Here is a 23,780-nt window from a genome sequence, read left to right as displayed (position 1 = left end):
AATATTAACACTTTGCTATTGGAAATCAAGCTCATTCCCCTTATATTAACACTTTACTCACTTTGATTAGAGTCATTTGAATTACATATTTGTTTGCACCTCGGTTTTGAGTTAATTTCAGCCAATGTCCTTGCCATTACATTAGTAATTAGTAGATCTTTTCTCGAGAGAGATGGGTAGAATGGGGAAGGAAGAAGAGGGAAAGAAGATGGGTGGAACCTGTGCTCCAATCTCTATGTTGGACCGGTATATTATGCTGGAACTCCAGTATAATATACTGAAGTTCCAATATACTTATGCTGGAACTCCAGTATATTTCCAGTATATTATACTGGAGTTTTTCTGAATTTTGAATAGTATTTTCGTTCAAATTTATTTTTACATAAAAAGTGACTAAATTTCGATTATTTTTGAAACTGTGGCTATTTTTGAATGACCACTTGTAAATCTGACTATTTTTGAATTTCTTCCCGTAAAACTCTCAACTGAAATTTACGTGTACCCTTATTGTTTTCTAATGAAAAATGTAAATTCAAATATTTACATATACCTTTATGTATTTGTGTGTTTATCTTTTTTAATTAAAAAGAAAACAAATTTTTTCAATAGAATAGATTTTAGGCAAAAATAATAAAAAGGAATTATTACATAAATAGCCGGTCAAATTTAATGTTTATTTTTTCTAGACGATATACATAGATTATATGCAGTTTATATATATATATATATATATTATACATATATCATACATCTGCTGGCTATTTATAGTTTAAGAGATTAGGTGGCGACTATTGAGTTAATTCTTCTAGATTGAAGAACATAATATACTTACTAACAATCTTTAACAAGCGCCCAAGCCCAAGAGTTTTTCACGTAAGGTAGGCAATGGCACTGGGCAGCCGCTTGTAATGGCATCATTTAAAACATAGCTAGTTTTAAATACCTATTTAAGGTTTAGCCACTATATATAAGTAGTAATTATAAGTTTTTCCCCCACAATTTCGTTATATCTAACTTTCAAAGTTCATTAGATATTTGATTTAAAATAAAAATTGCTGATTTTTAACGAACTTAAACAACCAAACTGTTCATTGGAAAAAACAATTAAAACTATGAGAATGGTAAATTACTTATTTCAAAACATAAGTGACCATTTTTGTAATTTTCTCGAGATTTGAGTAGTGGCAAGGTGTTCAGATCTCAAGGTAAAAAGGCTTTTCTCCGCCGTTTTTAGGGTTTTAGGACTCTTCCTTATCTCTCTCTCTCTCTCTCTCAAAAAACCTAATTTCTCAAATTCCTCACTAATTCTCAGCCATGACTGCTGCTCAATCGCAAGAAGAGCTCTTAGCCGCTCATCTCGAACAACAAAAGATTGAGGTAATTCTCCATTAATTTCTGTTTAAATTGATTTAATAGTTCGATTATTGTTTTGTAAGATTCGTTTATTGCTTGAGATTTATGTCATACTCTTTTAATTTTTTATTTTGTTGTACTTACATGCTTGTGTTGTGACTGTCTGGGTTAAGTGACATAGAAATATTGGTATTTGTAGAGAAATGGGAAGATAAATTAAAATTTTGAGAAAAGACCTGTTAATATACAAGTTCGTATGGTAAAATTTTGATTTTTGAGGTTATTAAATTCCTGGGTACTTCTCAGTTTGGAAATTGAAAAAGGCAAAGATATGTAAAAAGACTAGTGGTTCACTGTTTTCCTCCAGAAATTTTGAATGATCTTTCCAATTGAAAGATTGAACATTTTTCCTACGTCTGTATCGAGATATTGAATTAGCTTTCTGAGCCCCTTCAAATGGGACCTGCTCAATCTGGATTAGTTGGTTAAACAAAAAAAAGAAGCTTTCTGTGTGTTACAATTGCATTGGAAGGCTAATTAATTGTTCAGAAATGATAAATAATAAAGATTTGGAGAACAAATATTAATTTGCTTGTTCGCCATCGAGATTCTAAATGATGTTTTAAGTGAAAGTTTGAATTTTGTTATAAGGAGGTAAGAGTTTGAAACTTTCAAGGCTACTAACAGAATTAGTAGGATTAATTTATGAACAGAAGTGTAAAGAAAGAAGGAAATAGAGGAAAAGCTTCTTTGGTCCATATGTGGATGCTAGAAGTGATAAACTTTAAGTGTATTCTCATTGTTTGGCATTAAAATATCTTTTCTCAAGAGAACAGGTCATTTTGCTCCTTGTGTAAGCTTATATGTTTATAATTCGTTCTCTTGTAGTCTGAGGAACCTATTATCGAGGATGAAGAAGATGATGATGATGAAGATGATGATGATGACAAAGATGATGATGATGCTGAAGGTAACTGTAGAACCTAAATGTTAATTCTGAGTCTTACTTAGGTTGTATAATATTCTGTCAGTTCACATAAAGATGTTATTATTCAACATTTCAGTGACAGCAGTGGCGGAGATGCCCTTTAGATAGGGATGTCATTTGACGCCGCTTCACAAAAAAATAAGTTTCTTATTCATGTGTGTGAAAATACTTTTCTAAGAAACAATTGTATGCATATAATAGGATAACAAATCTTTAAAATAATATAAAGTAATATCAATATGGGACAAGAAGTAAAGCCTTAAAACCAACATAGTCCTAGACCCTAACCCACACACAGAATTATGATAATAGACCAACACCGCTTGCATAAAATCTTGTGTGCATGACTTTATTGTAATTTTCTTGTTCTATATTTTTTTCCTATTCCCGTCTTGATTTTTTAATATGCAGTTTGATAGGTACCAGGATTAATGAGTTAATTTTACATATGGGCAAGCTAAACCCATACAAATGAGATTGTATCAGAAACTAACGAAAGTCATTAATTAAAAAAAAACAAAAGTCATCGTGTTCGCCTAATAGCATTCCCGTGGCTCATAAAAAGGATCCTCAAGAACCAAGATCTTAATGTTGGAAGTTGCATTTTGCTTAAATAGGAGTGCTACATATTTTTCTCTGTCCCGATGCAACTGAAAGGCCAGGTGAGTTTCTTCATCTCTGGTTATTGTGGTAATGCTTAAATGTATTATTGTGGGCAGACCTCGGAGATGGTAGTGGCAGGTCAAAGCAGAGCAGGAGTGAGAAGAAGAGTCGCAAAGCTATGCTAAAGCTAGGAATGAAGCCAATCCCTGGGGTCAGCCGTGTAACTGTCAAGAAGAGCAAAAATGTTAGTTGACATTATTATTTTCTCACTTCTCTTTTTCCCTTGTTTTCTTTTAATTCTATTTTAGTTGCTTATGTTGTAGCTATAACTTTCTTTTGATTCTTTGTTGACTTCTACTTCAGATTCTATTTGTCATCTCAAAACCAGATGTTTTCAAGAGCCCAAATTCAGACACATATGTCATATTTGGTGAAGCAAAGATTGAGGATTTGAGCTCGCAGTTGCAGACTCAAGCTGCAGAACAGTTTAAGGCTCCTAACCTGAGCAATGTTATATCGAAGCCTGAGCCATCGACTGTGGCTCAGGATGACGAGGATGTCGATGAGACTGGTGTAGAACCAAAGGATATAGAGTTGGTGATGACTCAAGCAGGAGTGTCCCGAGCTAAAGCAGTCAAAGCTCTCAAGGCTGCTGATGGTGATATTGTCTCTGCTATCATGGAGCTTACAAATTAGGATGTCCCAATCTTTTGAGCAGTGCTTTCGTTGAAAACATTCAGGTCGTGAGTTTTAAAGGTTTTGAGTTGCTGCGCATTTTTATCTGTGTGTCCTGTTCATCTTATCGTCTTCCGTTGTATACCAGATTGGATTGTTATGTAAGAGAGAAGGTTTAAGTTGTGCTGCGCCTTTCTGTCTAACTAAATTTTGTCTCGATTAGTCTTCTTGTTCCATTACTGGGGGTGGGGGTGGGGGGGGGGGGGGGGCAAAAGAGCCAGGCTAAAGAGCTGCCAAGTCTCTCGACCTACTTTAGCTCAAAGTATAATGAACTGAGGCCTGCGTCGCCTTTCTGTTTGTCTCCATATTTTGAAACCTGTCCGACCTTTAGAATTGCACAACCAATTGACAATAAGACCTTTATGATATCCGATGAGGACTGAAATGCAAAGGAAGGTGTCATATAACTATGAGAAGAATTTTAGCTGCAATCTGGCTAAAACAGCTTCGAATGACAACAATAAAATACCCAGTATATTTTCACAAGTGGGGTCTGAGGAGAGTAATATCTACGCAATCCTTACTTCTACCTTGTGAAGGTAGATAGGCTATTTTCGAAAGATCCCTTGGCTCAATATAACCAAATCACAGCAATTACGACAAAGAACTATTGCAAGCAATTACGACAAAGAACTATTGCAAGCGAAATAGTAACAATTAGAAAAATAAAACGATGCAAAGAGAAAAATATTGAACTAAAAATAATGAACACAAGGATGACACTAGTACTATAGCTAGGGAAGGAAGTACATGTGTGAAAAGGAAATAAACTCAACCACTAACATATAATCCTAATCTGACTTCCACACCCACCTATCGGGTCATGTCCTCTGTAAGCTGGAGATATGCCATGTCATGTCTGATAACTTCTCTCAAATATTTTTTCGGCCTACCACGCCCTCTCGTTGATCCCACATAACCTCCATTTTATTTTCCCTCACATAGCTTCACGTCAAGCTTTTAGTAATGGGACCAAACAATTCATAGACTATGTGTCACGACCCAAATTCCACTAAGGGTCGTGATGGCGCCGGACACCGCTGTCAGACAAGCCAACCATAATACTTAGTTAAATTCTCGTTTAAATAATTTTGAAAACTATGATTTTTCCTTCAATTTTTTTTACCAATAAAAGATAATTGTTTCAAATCAAATATGAATGTTAAGAAGTTAATACAAGATACTCCATAATCATCCCAAAACCCGGTGTCACAAGTGCATGAGCATTTACTAGAGAATCCAATAAAATACAGTAACTGTCCGGACTACAAGTGGATAGAAATGAAAATACTCTGAAGGGGACTCTGCTGGCTGCGGGTCGTCTCGATAAATACAACTCACCTAAGTCTCCATATCAACCATGCCGCTATGCCACTAGCCACATATGAACCTGTGCAACAAAAATGCACAACAAGTGTAGTATGAGTACGAAAACAACGTGTACCCAATGGGTATCCCGTCTAATCTCGAAAAAGAGCCAGGCTAAAGAGCTGCCAAGTCTATCGGCCTACTTTAGCTCAAAGTATAATGAGCTGAGGCCTGCGTCGCCTTTCTGTTTGTCTCCATATTTTGAAACCTGTCCGACCTTTAGAATTGCACAACCAATGACAATAAGACCTTTATGATATCCGATGAGGACTGAAATGCAAAGGAAGGTGTCATATAACTATGAGAAGAATTTTAGCTGCAATCTGGCTAAAACAGCTTCGAATGACAATAATAAAATACCCAGTATATTTTCACAAGTGGGTTCTGAGGAGAGTAATATCTATGCAGTCCTTACCTCTACCTTGTGAAGGTAGATAGACTATTTTCGAAAAACCCCTTGGCTCAATATAACCAAATCACATCAATTACAACAGAGAACTATGGCAAGCGAAATAGTAACAATTAGAAAAATAAAACGATGCAAAGAGAAAAATATTGAACTAAAAATAATGAACACAAGGATGACACTAGTACTATAGCTAGGGAAGGAAGTACATGTGTGAAAAGGAAATAAACTCAACCACTAACATATAACCCTAATCTTCGACTTCCACACCCACCTATCAAGGGTCATGTCCTCTGTAAGCTGGAGATATGCCATGTCATGTCTGATAACTTCTCTCAAATATTTTTTCGGCCTACCACGCCCTCTCGTTGATCCCACATAACCTCCAGTTTATTTTCCCTCACATAGCTTCACGTCAAGCTTTTAGTAATGGGACCAAACAATTCATAGACTATGTGTCACAACCCAAATTCCACTAAGGGTCGTGATGGCGCCGGACACCGCTGTTAGGCAAGCCAACCATAATACTTAATTAAATTCTCGATTAAATAATTTTGAAAACTATGATTTTTCTTTCAATTTTTTTACCAATAAAAGATAATCGTTTCAAATCAAATATGAATATTAAGAAGTTAATACAAGATACTCCATAATCATCCCAGAACCCGGTGTCACAAGTGCATGAGCATTTACTAGAGAATCCAATAAAATACAGTAACTGTCCGGAATACAAGTGGACAAAAATGAAAATACTCTGAAGAGGACTCTGTTGGCTGCGGGTCGTCTCGATAAATACAGCTCACCTAAGTCTCCATATCAACCATGCCGCTATGCCACTAGCCACATATGAACCTGTGCAACAAAAATGCACAACAAGTGTAGTATGAGTACGAAAACAACGTGTACCCAATGAGTATCCCGTCTAATCTCGAAAAAGAGCCAGGCTAAAGAGCTGCCAAGTCTCTCGACCTACTTTAGCTCAAAGTATAATGAGCTGAGGCCTGCGTCGCCTTTCTGTTTGTCTTCATATTTTGAAACCTGTACGACCTTTAGAATTGCACAACCAATGACAATAAGACCTTTATGATATCCGATGAGGACTTAAATGCAAATGAAGGTGTCATATAACTATGAGAAGAATTTTAGCTGCAATCTGGCTAAAACAGCTTCGAATGAAAACAATAAAATATCTAGTATATTTCCACAAGTGGGGTCTGAGGAGAGTAATATCTACGCAATCCTTACCTCTACCTTGTGAAGGTAGATAGACTATTTTCGAAAGACCCCTTGGCTCAATATAACCAAATCACAGCAATTACGACAGAGAACTATGGCAAGCGAAATAGTAACAATTAGAAAAATAAAACGATGCAAAGAGAAAAATATTGAACTAAAAATAATGAACACAAGGATGACACTAGTGTCACACCTCCTTTTTCTGCACCCGCGAGGGGGCAGGGGAGTTTTTTCAATTAAAGGACAATCGAAACGGGATTGGTTTAATTATTTCAGAGTCGCCACTTGGGAGATTTAGGGTGTCCCAAGTCACCAATTTTAATCCCGAATCGAGGAAAAGAATGACTCTATATTACAGTCTGCGTACCAAAAATCCGGATAAGGAATTCTGTTAACCCGGGAGAAGGTGTTAGGCATTCCCGAGTTCCGTGGTTCTAGCACGGTCGCTCAACTGTTATATTCGGCTTATTTATCTGATTTTAAATACAATTATGAACCATGTGCAAATTTTATCTTTTAACCGCTTTTGTCATTATTATTATTTTTACGAGAATTGCAACGTCGTGAAAACATATCTCGAACCACGTTACATCAATGTACCCGTGGTTATCGATATATCTCGACTCGGTTGAGATTTGGATTTGGGTCACATAAATGTGCACCCGAATTAAGGAAAATAAATTGTTAAAGGCGCGCCTAAAGCAACTAGCGTCTTGTACTGTGAATTTCTTGCTAAGATAGTAGATGGCCTGCTCCTTCCTTCCTGTGTCATCATGTTGCCCCAGCACACAACCAAATGAATTTTCCAGGACCGTCAGATAAAGAATTAAGGGCTTCCCTGGCTTAGGCGGGACCAATACGGGTGGATTAGACAGATACCCTTTGATTTGGTCGAAGGCCTCCTGACACTCTGCCGTCCAACCTATCGCAACATCTTTTCTCAGCAGCCGAAATATGGGCTCACAAGTTGCGGTGAGTTGAGCGATGAACCTGCTGATGTAATTGAGTCTACCCAGCAAACTCATTACCTCTGTTTTGTTCCTTGGCGGTGGCAAATCTTGGATGGATTCAATTTTGGATGGGTCTAACTCAATCCCCCATCGACTGATGATGAATCCTAGCAGCTTTCCTGATGGAACCCCGAATGCGCATTTGGCCGGGTTAAGCTTGATATCATACCTTCGGAGTCTTTGGAAAAATCTCCTTAGGTCTGTTACATGGTCCTCCTGACGCCAAGATTTGATGATCACATCATCGACGTACACCTCGATTTCTTTGTGTATCATGTCATGAAACACAACAGTCATTGCTCGCATGTATGTTGCCCCGACGTTCTTCAATCCGAACGGCATTACCCGATAGCAGTAAGTTCCCCATGGCGTAATAAACGCTGTCTTTTCCGCATCCTCCTCGTCCATTAGGATCTGATGATAACCCGCATAGCAATCTACAAAGGATCCGATCTCGCGCCCAGCGCAATTATCGATCAAGATATGGATGTTGGGCAATGGAAAATTGTCCTTGGGACTTGCTTTGTTGAGGTTGCGGTAGTCGACGCACACCCTGATTTTTCCATCCTTCTTTGGGACTGGTACCACATTGGCCAACCACTCGGGATATCGAGTGACCCGAATGACCTTCGCCTGCAACTGCTTAATCACCTCTTCTTTGATTTTTACACTCATTTCTGTTTTAAATTTCCTTAGTTTTTGCTTGACCGGAGGGTATGCCGGGTCAGTGGGCAATTTGTGAACCACTAAATTGGTGCTTAATCCAGGCATATCGTCATATGACCATGCAAAAACATCTTTGAATTCCATGAGGGTTTTGATCAATTCTTCCCTGACATTCGGCTCAATGTGGATGCTAATTTTGGTCTCTTGGACGTTATCAGCGTCTCCTAGATTCACAGCCTCAGTGTCATTTAGGTTAGGCTTGGGTTTCTCTTCAAATTGGCACAGTTCTCGGTTTATCTCTTCGAAGGCTTCACCTTCGTCACATTCAGATTCATCATCACAAACGACCTCTTGCATCATTGAGTCGGATTCAGATTGATTTATTAGACTAGGTCGAAGATCCGCTGTGCATGCCATATCATTAGAACCAGTAAAAAGAGAACTGTTCAGAAAGAAAAAAGAACAAAACAAAAATTAAAATAGGACAAAAGAGAGAAATTTATTAAACTCTTTTCTTTTTTTTTCTTCTAATTTTAAAACAAAAAATAAAAAATAACAAATAAATAGTAAAACAAATGAAATTAAAACAAACAACAATGTAACACTTCAACACCATTATCACACCAAATTAAAATGTTCAAGTAAGTTAAATCACAACCTAGAACGAACAATGCACATATATTTTTGATTTTTTTTAACTACTGAATTACGGTTTGATTACTATGACAGACATACCTTGTGTTTTGACTGATAAGATCAAAAAATGCAAAAAAATGGGATGAACCACAAATGACTAACAATACATGTCATGAAAAATTGGAAAATTTGTACAGCGAGGTCACTGGTCACTATTTTTGTTTTCTTTTGGAGTGCTTGTCCGTGAAGCAAAAATCACGTGCTTACAACTAGTACGATAGCTAGGGAAGGAAGTACATGTGTGAAAAGGAAATAAACTCAACCACTAACATATAACCGTAATCTTCGACTTCCACACCCACCTATCAAGGCTCATGTCCTCTGTAAGCTGGAGATATGCCATGTCATGTCTGATAACTTCTCTCAAATATTTTTTCGGCCTGCCACGCCCTCTTGTTGATCCCACATAACCTCCATTTTATTTTCCCTCACATAGCTTCACGTCAAGCTTTTAGTAATGGGACCAAACAATTCATAGACTATGTGTCACGACCCAAATTCCACTAAGGGTCGTGATGGCGCCGGACACCGCTATCAGGCAAGCCAACCATAATACTTAGTTAAATTCTCGTTTTAATAATTTTGAAAACTATGATTTTTCCTTCAATTTTTTTACCAATAAAAGATAATCGTTTCAAATCAAATATGAATGTTAAGAAGTTAATACAAGATACTCCATAATCATCCTAGAACCCGGTGTCACAAGTGTATGAGCATTTACTAGAGAATCCAATAAAATACAGTAACTGTCCGGAATACAAGTGGACAGAAATGAAAATACTCTGAAGGGGACTCTGCTGGCTGCGGGTCGTCTCGATAAATACAGCTCACCTAAGTCTCCATATCAACCATGCCGCTATGCCACTAGCCACATATGAACCTGTGCAACAAAAATGCACAACAAGTATAGTATGAGTACGAAAACAACGTGTACCCAATGGGTATCCCGTCTAATCTCGAAGAAGTAGAGACGAGAGGTCGACTTTGACACTTGCTAGTGGTCCAATTGTAATATTATTAATGCGATGAATCACAGATTTATTAAGAACAACAATCAATTCAAATAAGTCACGAAACATGTAAAAGTTCCTTTTTATTTAAAAGTCTCTGAATTCATAACCCATTCATTAACAATTTTCTCAAGTCGGGGAGAGCAAATATCAATATCAATAAATCTCCAGGCAAGCAATACAAGCATGCGCAAATCATGCCGAGGTCATACGACCCGATCCAACAATATTTAAACTGTGCACTACCAGAGGGTCGAATGACGCGAACCATAGATACATCTATTTAATTTCCCAAGGCGTTCGGCCCGTTCCGAAATTAAACGCATACAGACAGTCAATTAAGAAGTCAACAGGGAACAATTATCCAAAGAAAACCAATTCTCTTTTAACAATTTTATGAAATAAAGTTTAATCCTTTTAGAAATTCGTTTACCAATTCGATAGGATTTAAGCAATTCAACTGCCAATAAGATTACAGATATTCCAAGTATAGCATGCTTTTGGGTCCTAGACTACCCGAACTTACATATAATAGTAGCTACGCACGGACTCTCGTCACCTCGTGCGTACGTAGCCCCCACAAATAGGAGCACATAACCAATTATATCACCTATGGGGATAATTCCCTCTTACAAGGTTAGAAAGGAGACTCACCTCGCTCCGAAGATCCATAACCGGCATTCCACACACTTCCGAAGACTCGAATCGATGCACAATGCTCCAAAACTAGCCAATAATTATGCAAATACATTAATATATGTCCAATTACTCATTACAATCCAATTTATAATAATTCCTAACCCCGATCAAAAGTTGACAAAATTGCCCTCGGGCCCACGTGCCGGGATTCCGAAATCTTTCGAAGTTAAGGTTTACCCATGAACTCACGAACTCAAATATATGATTTTCTCTTAATTTCATACCCAAAATTGTGGTAAAAATCCAAAATATAAATTTCTAGGTCTCCTACCAAAAATCCACAATTTCTACCAAATTTTCATGCTCAAATCCGTATATAATCCAAGTATTAACTCAAAACTAGTAGAATCCACTTACCTCATGCTTGGTGGTGAAAATGTCACCTCAAAACTGCTCCAAAATCGGCTCCAATGGAAGAAATGGGGTTGAAATGAACCCAACCCCCGATTTAAAAGAACTAACTGCCTCCAGCATTTCTGCACCTGTGGTCATTTGACCGTTTCTGCAGTACCGCAGGTGCATCCTCCACACCGCTTCTGCGGTCTATCACCAAACCCCTCACTCCGATTTTGCGCTCCTCCATCCGCAGGTGCGGTCCCACTTCTGCGGCAAGATGACCGCATCTGCGATCCCAACCTAACCAATCCAGTTCCGTTTCTGCGATGCAAGGGCCGCTTCTGCAGCTTCGCACCTGCGGCCCAAGCCTCGCAGGTACGGTTACACCAGAAGGCAAGTGCTTCAGACTTTCTCCAAATTTCATTTTCCATCTGTTAACTACCCGGAATTTACCCGAGGCCCCCGAGAACCCAACCAATCATACCAACTAGTCCCAAAACACATTACGGACTTGCTCGAGGCCTCAAATCATATCAAATAACGCTAAAATCATGAATCGACCCCGATCTAAGCTTAAGGAACTTTAGAATTTTAAACTTCTACATTCGATGACGAAACCTATCAAATCACGTCCTATTGACCTCAAATTTTGCACACAAGTCATATTTGATATTACGGACCTACTCCAACTTCCGGAATTTGATTCCAACCCCGATATCAAAATGTCCACTTCTGGTCAAACTTCTCAAAAACCTTCAAATTTCTATCTTTAGCCAAATGGCTCCAAAATGACCTACGGACCTCCGAATTCACTTCCGACCACGTTCCCAATACCAGAATTACCATACGGAGCTATTCCCAGACTCGGAATCTCAAACAGACATTGATAACCCTAAAATGCACTTCAATCCAAACTTATGAGATTCTTCCAAAAATGCTAACTTCCATAATAGGCGCCGAAACGTTCCCAGGTCTTCCCAAACCCAGTCCGGACATACGCCCAAGTCTAAAATCTTCATACGAACCTGCTGGAACCTTCGAATCTCGATTCCGAGGTCGTTTACTAAAAAATCCAACCTTAGTCAATTCTTTCAACTTAAAGCTTCCGAAATGAGAATTCTCTTTTCAATAAGAATACTTTCTTTTCATGTTGTAGATAGAGTGCTTTTTTTTTTCTTTCAACAAAATGAGTATATTTTTTCATGATGTAGTAAAAGTATTTTTTTATTTCAACAAAACAAATACTTTTTTTTTCATGATGTAGAAAAAAGTATTTTTCTTTCATTTCAACAAAACGAGTACTTTCTTTTCATGATGTAGAAAAAATATTTTCTTTCATTTCAACAAACTAAATATTTTCTTTCATGATGTAGAAAAAGTATTTTCTTTCATTTAACAAAACAATTACTTTCTTTTTATGATGTTAGAAAAAATATTTTCTTATTTCAACAAACTAAGTATTTTCTTTTCATGATGTAGAAAAAGTATTTTCTTTCATTCAACAAAATGAGTGTGACGACCCGGCCAGTCGTTTCATGAGTTACCGCTCTGTTTTTCCCCATTTCTGCTTCTTTATGCTTTGTTTATCCGTGTTATGTGGTATCGGGTTGGTCGGATCGAATCCGGAATGGTTTTGGTAAGGTTTGAGACACTTAGTTTCTAAAAGTAGCTTTAAAGTTAGAAAAGTCAACCGAGAGTTGATTTATTGGTAAACGACCTCGGAATGTAGATTTTATGGCTCGGATATCTTCGTTAGGTGATTTGGGACTTAGGAGTGTGTCCGGAATATTTTTGTGATGTCCGATGTAGAATTAGGCTTGAATTGGCGAAGTTAGTTTTTGGCGATTTCCGGCCGGTAGTGGAAAATAGGCTATCGGGCAGTTGGAACAGGTTCGTAATGCCATTTTGGATATGTCTACAAAATTTCAGGTAAATCGGAGTTGTTTTAGAGAGTTTCGGCGTCGTTGGTGGAATTTACGAATTTCAAAGTTCATAGGCTTGAATTTGATGTGATTTTGGTGTTTTGATGTTGTTTTTGTTTTTTCGAAGGCTCGACTAAGTTCGAATGATGTTATGGGACGTGTTGGTATATTTGTTGAGATTTCCGAGGACCTCGGGTTGATCTCGAAAGGTTAATGGATCAATTTAGACTAGAAGAAAAGCTGTTGCATTTTTTCACAGCAGCATGAACAGTACTCGGATGAACAGTAACTTGGGTGAACAGTACTCGGGTGAATAGTAAAATGTGTGAGCAGTATTTAAATAAACTTCCGCGACCATTAAACCCTTTTACACCATTTTTGAATGGGAAAAGAGCCTTGAGGCGATTTTGAAGAGAGAAAATCATTGTATTTCATTGAGGTAAGGATTTTGGACCCTAAAACTCGATTATTTGTTATTAAGAAACAAAATATCAGTGTTTAATTCATGAAAATCAGTAAAAAAAGGTGGAGTTAGGGCTTGAGATTATGAGACCTTCTATGGATGATTTGAGGGGTCAAACGAACTCCGATTTTTGAGTTCTTTATATGTACAGACTCGTGAGATGATGAAGAACATTTTGGTATAAAGTTTGTCTAGTTCTGGTATGCAGGCCTGGTGGTTGGGTTTTGACTGATTTCGGGGTTTGTGCTTAAAATCGATATTTTTCAATTGGAATTTATTCGTTTAGCATAATTTGATGATAAAAATCTGAACTTGGTAGATTTGGAGCACTCGGAAGTTGGTTCGAGAGGCAAGCGTGTTGTAGAGTAGCTTTTCGGGCTAGTTCGAGGTGAGTAATGATTTTAAATGCTGTTCTGAGGGTATGAAACCCTGGATTTAGGGGTGTCAATGGATATTCAAAAACCGACTAAACCGACCGAACCGTACCGTACCGAACCGATTTTTAGGTTTCTTTTTAAAAAACCATAGGTTTTTATATAAATCTATAACCGCACCGATAATTAGGGTAGGTTTTTTATTTTATAAAAATAAACCAAAAAAAACCGAACCGTACCGAATAAATTTTACATGTAGAAAATATACTTATTTAGTAAGTTTAAAAATAATAATGCATTAAATTTTCTTTGAGCCTTGGAATTATGAAAACTATTACAAGCCAACAAGTAATTAAACTCAAAATACTAATTCCTAAAACCTATTATGCTACTTCTACTTAAACTAAGTTATTCCAAGTATCTTTATTAGCAAGATACAAAGTATTCTAGCAATTATGAGTAACAAACTACAATGTATTGAATATGTTTCCTTTCATATAATTTAGATTTATCTTTTTGAATACTTAATCTTCTATAGATTTTAATCTTGAGTCCTAGCTTGGTATATCTTTCAACTCGTGTGATTAATATTTTCTTTGCCTTTGTTTGATTTCTTTTATGCTGTTGTAGAATAGTTGATGGATCTATACTCTAGCCATATTTCCTTTTTTTAATTCATCACCCTTTAAATAGTAAAAATGTCTAGAGAGTTTTGCTAAGTCCTATAAAAGAACGTACGTTATTGCAATTCTACTTCTACTGGTGAATTTTACATGATATTAAAAAAAATACTGAAAATTAACCGAACCGTACCGATACCGAAGAAAAACCGACATGATTGGGACGGTTTGGAAAAGTCTAATTTTGGTTATACATAATAGAATAACCGAAAAATTGGTATGATGCAAATTTTATAAAATAACCGACCGAACCGAACCATTGACACCCCTACCTGGATTATACAACATTCGGCTGTGTTGAGGTGCCACACACGCTAGATGACGAGCGTGGGGTCGTGCACCGTTGGGGATTGTGACTTAGTCCATCCTGAATGACTATTTTTCTGCATATTTGGGCTTTGTGCCAACTGTTTGAACCCTTAGGGGATCGTTAATGATATTTTCCTCACTGTTTGATTTTATACTTGTGCTCAGTCATGCCAGATCTTTCAATGTTTTCAAAACTCAGCTATGTTAATCTGTTTTAGAAACCTTAAATAATGTTTTAAAGATATTTTGAGCTGAGCTGCATATTTTTACTATTACCCGAAGGGCTTATGAGATTCTGACTGAGTAAGACCGAGGGCCTGTATTGTGAGGATACTTTTGGATCGGGCTGCACGCCGCAACAATGATACACTGATTATGATAATGAGGCCGATGGCCTGAGATTGTACGCCACGAGGTGGCTTGATATTGATATGAGGCCGAGAGTCTGTTTATGATGTCACGAGATGGCTTGATATTGCACTTGGGCCGTAAGGGGCCCTTCCAAGAGTCTGCACACCCCTAGTGAGCGCGGGTACCCATTGTGACATAAGATATTGCCCGAGGGGCTGGTATTGTTCTGTGATATTGCCCGAGGGGCTTATTTGATGTTATTGTGCCCGAGGGGCAGTTCTTATGTGTTTACTATTCCTAGTTGTTTTTCCTATCTATTGTTGACTGCTTAAAAAGGTGTTTTTATGAGATTTCATCGTTAAATTGTGTTACTGATTTTGTTATGCCTCTGATAGCTAAATGTTGAGTTTAACGTGATTTTATATCGTCCAGTCTTCAATTATTCTTATTACTCACTGAGGTGGAAGTACTCACTTTACTCCCTGCACTTTTGTATGCAGATTCGGGTGCTACAGGTCTTGCTACTGAGGGTTGACAGTCCCAGTAGATCTTTGGAGGTTTACTAGGTAGCTGCTTGGCGATTCACAGCCCAGTGCAACCTCCCTCTATCTTATTTATTTTCTGATTCAGTTATTTAGTAGTGGAGTAGACTTTCAGACTAGTAGTATTGTTTTAGATGCTCATGACTGGTGACACCCCGATGTCGGGCTGTGTTGGCTTTTATTTTCGCAAATTATACTGTTAAATGATTATTTTGGGATTTTATTTCTGATTAAAAACTTAGTAGTTATTATTTTAATTGCTTAAAGTGGATTGGAAGTGAGTTGGCTGGACTTGTCTTCACGAGAGGCGCCATCACGACCGGGTTGGGTTTAGGGTCGGGACAAGTTGGTATCAGAGCCTAGGTTACATAGGTCTCACGAGTCATGAACAGGTTTAGTAGAGTCTCACGGATTGGTACGGAGACGTCTGTATTTATCCTCGAGAGGCTGCAGAACCTTTAAGAAAAATTCCATATTCTTGAAATTCTTGTCGTACGAATTTGTTGATCCGAGAACTAAACTTTTGTTATTCTATTCTCTCACAGATGGTGAGGACACGCGCTACCGGTCAGGATGGACGACCACCAGTACCACCAGTTGGAGCCACTAGAGGCCGATGATGCCGTCGAGGCTGTAGTAGGGGCAGAGGTGCAGCCCACGCAGCAGCTGGGGTAGCACCTGTAGATCCACCAGCCGCCCCAGTTCAGGATCAGGTCCCGGCCGTGAACTCTCCACCAACCTGCTCAAGCACCAGCTGTGCCTATTGTGATTCCGGGTCTTCACGATACTTTAGCACAGATTGATCGTATGTACGAGTCTTGCTCAGGCGGTCACGGTTTCTACTGCCCGCAACCACTTCTCAAGTAGGGGGAGGTTATCAGACTCCCCCCGCCCGTACACCCGATCCGGTGGTTCAGGGAGTGCAGACACTGGAGGCACATCCAGCCCAGCCGGTTGCAGCTACTCAGGATTATGTAGTTCCTACTATGCCAGAGGACGAGCAATGCAGGTTGGAGAGGTTTGGTAGACTTCAGCCTCTGACCTTCAGTGGTGCAGAGGGCGAGGATGCCCAAGGTTTCTTAGATAAGTGTCAGAGGATGCTTTGTACAATAGGTATTCTGGAGACCAGCGGGGTCGCTTTCACTACTTATCAGTTTTCTGGAGCTGCCTTCACTTGGTGGGAGGCATTTGAGAAGCATAGGCCTGTTGGTACAACACCTCTTACCTGACAATAGTTCTCCGTTCTCTTTTTGGAGAAGTATGTGCCGCAGTCTCATAGGGAGCAACTGCGTAGGGAGTTTGAGTGGTTGCGTCAGGGAGAGAAGACTGTGATGTAGTATGAGATGAGGTTTTCTGAGTTAGCTCATCATGCTATTTGGTTGGTCCCGACAGATAGAGAGAGGATTAGGAGGTTTGTTGATGGCCTCACTTATCAGCTTCACATTCTTATGACCCGGGAGAGGGTGACTGGTGCTACGTTCGAGGAGGTTGTGGATATTGCCTATGAGATTGAGTTTGTTCGTCGCCAAGAGCGAGAGGAGAGGGAGGCCAAGAGGCCCCGATGATCTGGTAGTTATAGTGGTGCTCCATTGAGAGGTCAGTTTTAGCACGACAGAGGCCGTCCATTCAGGCAGGCTCAGCCATCTCGCCCAGGTTATCGTGGGGCGTCATTGGGTCATGGTTATCACAGTTCTCAGCAGGGCCAGTCATCACTTAGTGCCCTTCCAGCTCAGAGTTCGTCCCGTGCTCCATCAGTTCAGGGCTCCTCTACGCCAGGTGCATCTGCTAGTCACTCCGGTGCGAGGGGTTCCCTTCAGTCCCCTTCTCCAGCACCTGGGAGTTGTTATGAGTGGGAGAGATGGGTCATATGTGGAGGCAGTGCCCTCGTCATCTCGCGAATTCATCTCAGCAGAGGGGTCAGTCATCGACTTCAGCGCCAGTTGCTTCATCACCACCCGCCCAGCGAGCTAGGGTTGGAGGTCAGTCAGCTAGGGGTTGCCCTAGAGGGGGAGGCCGATCAGGTGGCGGTCAGGCCCATTTCTATGCACTTCCAGCTAGACCCGATGCTATTGCTTCCGATGCTGTCATTACAGGTATTTTTTCAGTCTGCCACATAGATGCCTCTGTATTATTTGATCTCGGTTCCACCTTTTCTTATGTGTCATCATACTTTGCTTGTTATTTGGGTACGCCCCATGAGTCTCTGGTTTCTTTTGTTCATGTATCTATCCTGGTGGGTGATACTATTATTGTAGACTGTGTGTACTGGTCGTGTGTGGTGACTATTGAGGGTCTAGAGACCAATGTAGATCTGTTATTATTGTGTATGGTGGATTTCGATGTCATTTTGGGCATGGATTGGTTATCTCTGTGTCGTGCTATTCTGGACTGTCATGCCAAGACAATCACATTGGCTATACTAGGTGTGCCACGGATCGAGTGGCGACGCTTGACTGATTATGTTCCCAGTAGGGTAATCTCCTTCTTGAAGGCCCAACGTATGGTTGGGAAGGGATGCCTTTCATATCTAGACTTTGTGAGGGATGTTGGAGCTGAGACTCCCAATATTGATTCTATTCCAGTTGTGAGGGATTTTCCTGATGTGTTCCCTGCAGACCTGCCGGGTATGTTATCGGATAGGGATATTGATTTTGGTATTGACCTGGTGCCGTGCACTCAGCCCATTTCTATTCTGCCGTACCGTATGGCACCGGTGGAGTTGAAGGAGTTAAAGGAGCAGCTTCAAGAACTCCTTGATAACGGGTTCATTCAGCCTAGTGTGTCACCTTGGGGCGCGCCGGTTCTATTTGTGAAGAAGAAGGATGGCAGTATGAGAATGTGCATTGATTATAGGCAATTGAACAAGGTAACAGTTAAGAACAAGTACCCTTTGCCTCATATTGATGATTTATTCAACCAACTTTAGGGAGTGAGAGTGTTCTCCAAGATTGATTTCCGTTTAGGCTATCACCAGTTGAAGATCAGGGACTCAGATATTCTCAAGACAGCTTTCAGGACCAGATATGGTCATTATGAGTTCTTGGTGATGTCTTTTGGGATGACTAATGCCCCAGCAACGTTCATACATTTGATGAACAATGTGTTCCGGCCTTGTCTTGACTCGTTTTTCATAGTCTTCATTTATGATATTCTGGTATATTCGCGTAGTCAAGAGGAGCACGCGGAGCATTTGAGGGTTGTGTTGCAGAGATTGAGGGAGGAGAAGCTTTATGCAAAGTTCTCCAAGTGTGAGTTTTGGCTCGGCCAGTGGCATTCTTGGGACACGTGGTGTCCATTGAGGGTATTCAGGTTGATCCAAAGAAGATAGAGGTGGTTCAGAGTTGGCCTAGACCGTCCTCAGCCACAGAGATTTGCAGCTTTCTTGGTTTGGCGGGTTATTATCGCCGGTTTGTTCAGGGATTCTCATCTATTTCACCACCCTTGATCAAGTTGACTCAGAAGGGTGCTTCATTTGTATGGTTGGACGAGTGTGAGAAGAGATTTGAGAAGCCCAAGACAGCTTTGACCACAACTCCAGTGTTAGTTTTGCCGTTAGCTTCAGGTTCATATACTGTGTATTATGATGCTTCGATGGTCGGTATTGGTTGTGTATTGATGCAGGAGGGTAGAGTTATTGCTTATGCTTCTCGTCAGTTGAAGCCCCATAAAAAGAACTATCGCGTTCATGATTTGGAGTTGGCTGCCATAGTTCACGCGTTAAAGATTTGGAGGCATTACTTGTATGGTGTGTCTTGTGAGGTGTTTACTGATCATCGCAGCCTCCAACACTTGTTCAAATAGAAGGATCTCAATTTGAGGCAGCGAAGGTGGTTGGAGTTGCTTAAGGATTATGATATCACTATATTGTACCATCCGGGAAAGGCCAATGTGGTGGCCGACGCTCTGAGCCGAAAGGCGGTGAGTATAGGGAGTCTGGAATATATTCCAGTTGGGGAGAGACCTCTTGTAGTTGATGTTCAGGCCTTGGCCAATCGGTTCGTGAGGTTGGATATTTCGGAGCCTAGTCGGGTGTTGGCTTGTGTGGTTTCTCGGTCTTCCTTATATGATCGGATCAGGGAGCGCCACTATGATGATCCTCATTTGCTTGTCCTTAAGGACAAAGTTTAGCACGATGATGCCAGAGATGTGACCATTGGCGATGATGAGGTGTTGAGGATGCAGGGCCGGATTTGTGTGCCCAATGTGGGCTTCGGGAGTTGATTCTGGAAGAGGCCCATAACTCGAGGTATTCCATTCATCCGGGTGCTGTGAAGATGTATCAGGATTTGGGAAACACTATTGGTGAAGAAGAATGAAGGAAGACATTGTGGAATTTGTAGCTCGGTGTCTCAAATGTCAGCAGGTGAAATATGAGCATCAGAGACCGGGTGGCTTGCTTCAGCGGATGGATATTCTAGAGTGGAAGTGGGAGAGGATCACTATGGACTTTGTAGTTGGACTTCCACGGACTTTGACGAAGTTCGATACTATTTGGGTGATTGTGGATCGGCTGACCAAGTCCGCGCACTTCATTCCTGTGTGTACTACCTATTCTTCAGAGCAGTTGGCAAAGATCTATATTCGGGAGATTGTTCGGTTGCATGGTGTCCCAGTTTCCATCATTTCAGATAGGGGCACTCAGTTCACTTCACAATTTTGGAGGTCTGTGCAGCGAGAGTTGGGCACTCAGGTTGAGTTGAGCATAACTTTTCACCCTCAGATGGACGGGCAGTCCGAGCTTACTATTTATATATTGGAGGACATGTTGCGTGCTTGTGTCATTGATTTTTGAGGGTCATGGGATCAGTTTCTACCGCTTGCAGAGTTTGCTTACAACAACAGCTACTAGTTGAGTATTCAGATAGCTTCATATGAAGCTTTGTATGGGAGACAGTGTAGATTTCTAGTTGGTTAGTTCAAGCCCGGTGAGGCTAGGCTATTGGGGACAGACTTGGTGCAGGATGCTTTAGACAAGGTGAAGGTGATTCAGGAGAGGCTTCGTACAACGTAGTCGAGACAAAAGAGGTATGCTGAGAGGAAGGTTCGGGATGTGTGGTTGGTGAGAAGGTTCTGTTGAAGGTTTCACCCATGAAGGGTGTTATGAGATTTGGGAAGAAGGGTAAATTGAGTCCTTGGTTCATTGGGCCTTTCGAGGTGCTTAGGATGATTGGGGAGGTGGTTTATGAGCTTGCTTTTCCACCCAACTTGTCGAGTGTGCATCCGGTATTTCATATTTCTATGCTCTGGAAGTATATTGTAGATCCATCTCATGTTCTAGATTTCAACACGGTTCAGCTGGATGGTGACTTGACTTATGATGTGGAGCCAAAAACTATTTTGGAGCGTCAGGTTCGAAAGTTGAGGTCAAAGGATATAGCTTTAGTGAAAGTGCAGTGGAGAGGTCGGCCCGTAGAGGAGGCTACCTGGGAGACCGAGCGGGAGATACGGAGCAGATATCCTCACCTGTTTGAGGCTTCAGGTATGTTTCTTGACTCGTTCGAGGACGAACGTTTGTTTAAGTTGGGGAGGATATGACGACCGGCCAGTCGTCTCATGAGTTACTGCTCCGTTTTTCCCATTTCTGCTTCTTTATGCTTTGTTTATCCTTGTTATGTGGTATTGGGTTGGTCGGATCGAATCCGGAATGGTTTTGGTAAGGTTTGAGACACTTAGTCTCTAAAAGTAGCTTTAGAGTTAGAAAAGTCAAGCGAAGTTGGCTTATTGGTAAACGACCTCGGAATGCAGATTTTATGGCTCGAATAGCTTCGTTAGGTGATTTGGGACTTAGGAGTGTGTCCGGAACATTTTTGGGATGTCCGATGTAGAATTAGGCTTGAATTGGCGAAGTTAGTTTTTGGCGATTTCCGGTCGGCAGTGGAAAATAGGCTATCGGGCAGTTGGAACAGGTTCGTAATGTCATTTTGGATATGTTTGCAAAATTTCAGGTCAATCGGAGTTGTTTTAGATATTTTCGGCGTCGTTGGTGGAATTTAGGAATTTCAAAGTTCATAGGCTTGAATTTGATGTGATTTTGGTGTTTTGATGTTGTTTTTGGTGTTTCGAAGGCTCGACTAAGTTCGAATGATGTTATGGGACGTGCTGGTATATTTGTTGAGATTTTCGAGGGCCTCGGGTGGATCTCGAAAGGTTAACAGATCAATTTAGACTAGAAAAAAAGCTGCTGCATTTTTTCACAGCAGCATGAACAGTAACTCGGGTGAACTGTACTCGGGTGAACAGTAAAACGCGTGAGCACTATTTAAATAAACCCTCTGCGACCATTAAACCTTTCTACACCATTTTTGAACGGGAAAAGAGCTTTGTAGCGATTTTGAAGAGAGGAAATCATTGTTCTTCATTGAGGTAAGGATTTTGGACCCTAAAATTCGATTATTTGTGATTAAGGAACACAATATCAGTGTTTAATTCATGAAAATCAGTAGAAAAAGGTGGAGTTAGGGCTTGAGATTATGAGACCTTCTAGGGATGATTTGAGGGGCCAAACGAACTCCGTTTTTCGAGTTCTTTATATGTACAGACTCATGAGACGATGGAGAATATTTTGGTATAAAGTTTGTCCAGTTCCAGAATGCGGGCCCGAGAATCGTGTTTTGACTGATTTCGGGTTTTGTGCTTAAAATGATATTTTTCAATTGGAATTCATTCGTTTAGCATAATTTGATGATAAAAATCTGAACTTTGTAGATTTGGAGCACTCGGAAGTTGGTTCTAGATGTAAGCGTGTTGCAGAGTAGCTTTTCGGGCTAGTTCGAGGTGAGTAATGATTTTAAATGCTGTTATGAGGGTATGAAACCCCATATTATACAACGTTCGATTGTGTTGAGGTGACACACATGCTAGATGACGAGCGTGGGGTCGTGCACCATTGGGGATTGTGACTTAGTCCATCCCGAATGACTATTTTTCTGTATATTTGATAGCTAATTGTTTGATATTATTATACTTTGGGCTAAATGCCATATTTGGGCTTCGTGCCAACTGTTTGAACCCTTAGGGGATCGTTAATGATATTTTACTCACTGTTTGATTTCATACTTGTGCTCAGTCATGCCAGATCTTTCTATGTTTTCAAAACTCAGCTATGTTAATCTATTTTAGAAACCTTAAATGATGTTTTAAAGATATTTTGAGCTGAGTTGCATATTTTTACTATTACCCGAAGAGCTTATGAGATTCTGACTGAGTAAGACCGAGGTCTTGTATTGTGAGGATACTTTTGGATCGGGCTACACGTTGCAGCAGTGATACACTGATTATAATAATGAGGCCGATGGCGTGAGATTGTACGCCACGAGGTGGATTGATATTGATATGAGGCCAAGAGCCTGTTTATGATGCCACTAGATGACTTGATATTGCGCTTGGGCCGTAAGGGGCCCCTCCAAGAGTCTTCACACCCTAGTGAGCGCGGGTACCCTTTATGACATGAGATATAGACCGAGGGGCTGATTTGATGTTATTATGCCCGAGGGGCAGTTCTTATGTGTTTACCATTCCTAGTTGTTTTTCCTATCTATTGTTGACTGCTTAAAAAGGTGTTTTTATGAGATTTCATCATTAAATTGTGTTACTGATTTTGTTATGCCTCTGATAGCTAAATGTTGTGTTTAACGTGATTTTATATCGTTCAGTATTCAATTATTCTTATTACTCACTGAGTTGGAAGTACTCACTTTACTCCCTGCACCTCTGTGTGTAGATTCGGGCGCTACAGGTCCTGCTACTGAGGGTTGACAGTCCCAACAGATCTTTAGAGGTTTACTAGGTAGCTGCTTGGCGATTCGCAGGCCAGTGCAACCTCCCTCTATCTTATTCTTTTCTAATTCAGTTATTTTGTAGTGGAGTAGACTTTCAGACTGGTAGTATTGTTTTGGATGCTCATGACTGGTGACACCCCAATGTCGGGCTGTGTTGGCTTTTATTTCCGCAAATTGTACTGTTAAATGCTTATTTTGGGATTTTATTTTTGATTAAAGACTTAGTAGTTATTATTTTAATTGCTTAAAGTGGAT

The 23,780-nt window shown here is 40.1% G+C and overlaps 1 protein-coding gene and 1 long non-coding RNA gene across 2 annotated transcripts; both read left to right on the top strand.

The window, feature by feature from the left end:
* The first annotated feature begins 1,158 nt into the window (after positions 1–1,158).
* Positions 1,159–3,807, top strand: LOC104249460 (nascent polypeptide-associated complex subunit alpha-like protein). Its single transcript, XM_009805894.2, has 4 exons — positions 1,159–1,377; positions 2,242–2,323; positions 3,061–3,188; positions 3,308–3,807. The coding sequence occupies exons 1-4, from the start codon at positions 1,315–1,317 to the stop codon at positions 3,638–3,640; spliced, it is 606 nt and encodes a 201-aa protein (XP_009804196.1). The 5' UTR covers positions 1,159–1,314; the 3' UTR covers positions 3,641–3,807.
* A 17,404-nt stretch (positions 3,808–21,211) lies between these two features.
* Positions 21,212–23,535, top strand: LOC138884293 (uncharacterized). The gene is made up of 3 exons (XR_011404458.1): positions 21,212–21,226; positions 22,453–22,521; positions 23,468–23,535. It is a non-coding gene; the product is annotated as an uncharacterized lncRNA (long non-coding RNA).
* The last annotated feature ends 245 nt before the right edge of the window (positions 23,536–23,780 follow it).

The sequence above is a fragment of the Nicotiana sylvestris genome, chromosome 12 (genome assembly GCF_000393655.2).
Source record: "Nicotiana sylvestris chromosome 12, ASM39365v2, whole genome shotgun sequence".
Taxonomy (NCBI): domain Eukaryota; kingdom Viridiplantae; phylum Streptophyta; class Magnoliopsida; order Solanales; family Solanaceae; genus Nicotiana; species Nicotiana sylvestris.
The sequence above is the reverse complement of the archived record's forward strand: the minus strand, read 5'-3'. Positions and strand labels throughout refer to the sequence as shown.

Excerpts from the sequence above, each read along its gene's own strand:
- LOC104249460 (XM_009805894.2), top strand. The coding sequence starts at position 1,315 with ATGACTGCTGCTCAATCGCAAGAAGAGCTCTTAGCCGCTCATCTCGAA. Across the intron at positions 1,378-2,241 it reads TCGAACAACAAAAGATTGAG|TCTGAGGAACCTATTATCGA; the intron begins GTAATTCTCCAT and ends GTTCTCTTGTAG. Across the intron at positions 2,324-3,060 it reads AGATGATGATGATGCTGAAG|ACCTCGGAGATGGTAGTGGC; the intron begins GTAACTGTAGAA and ends TATTGTGGGCAG.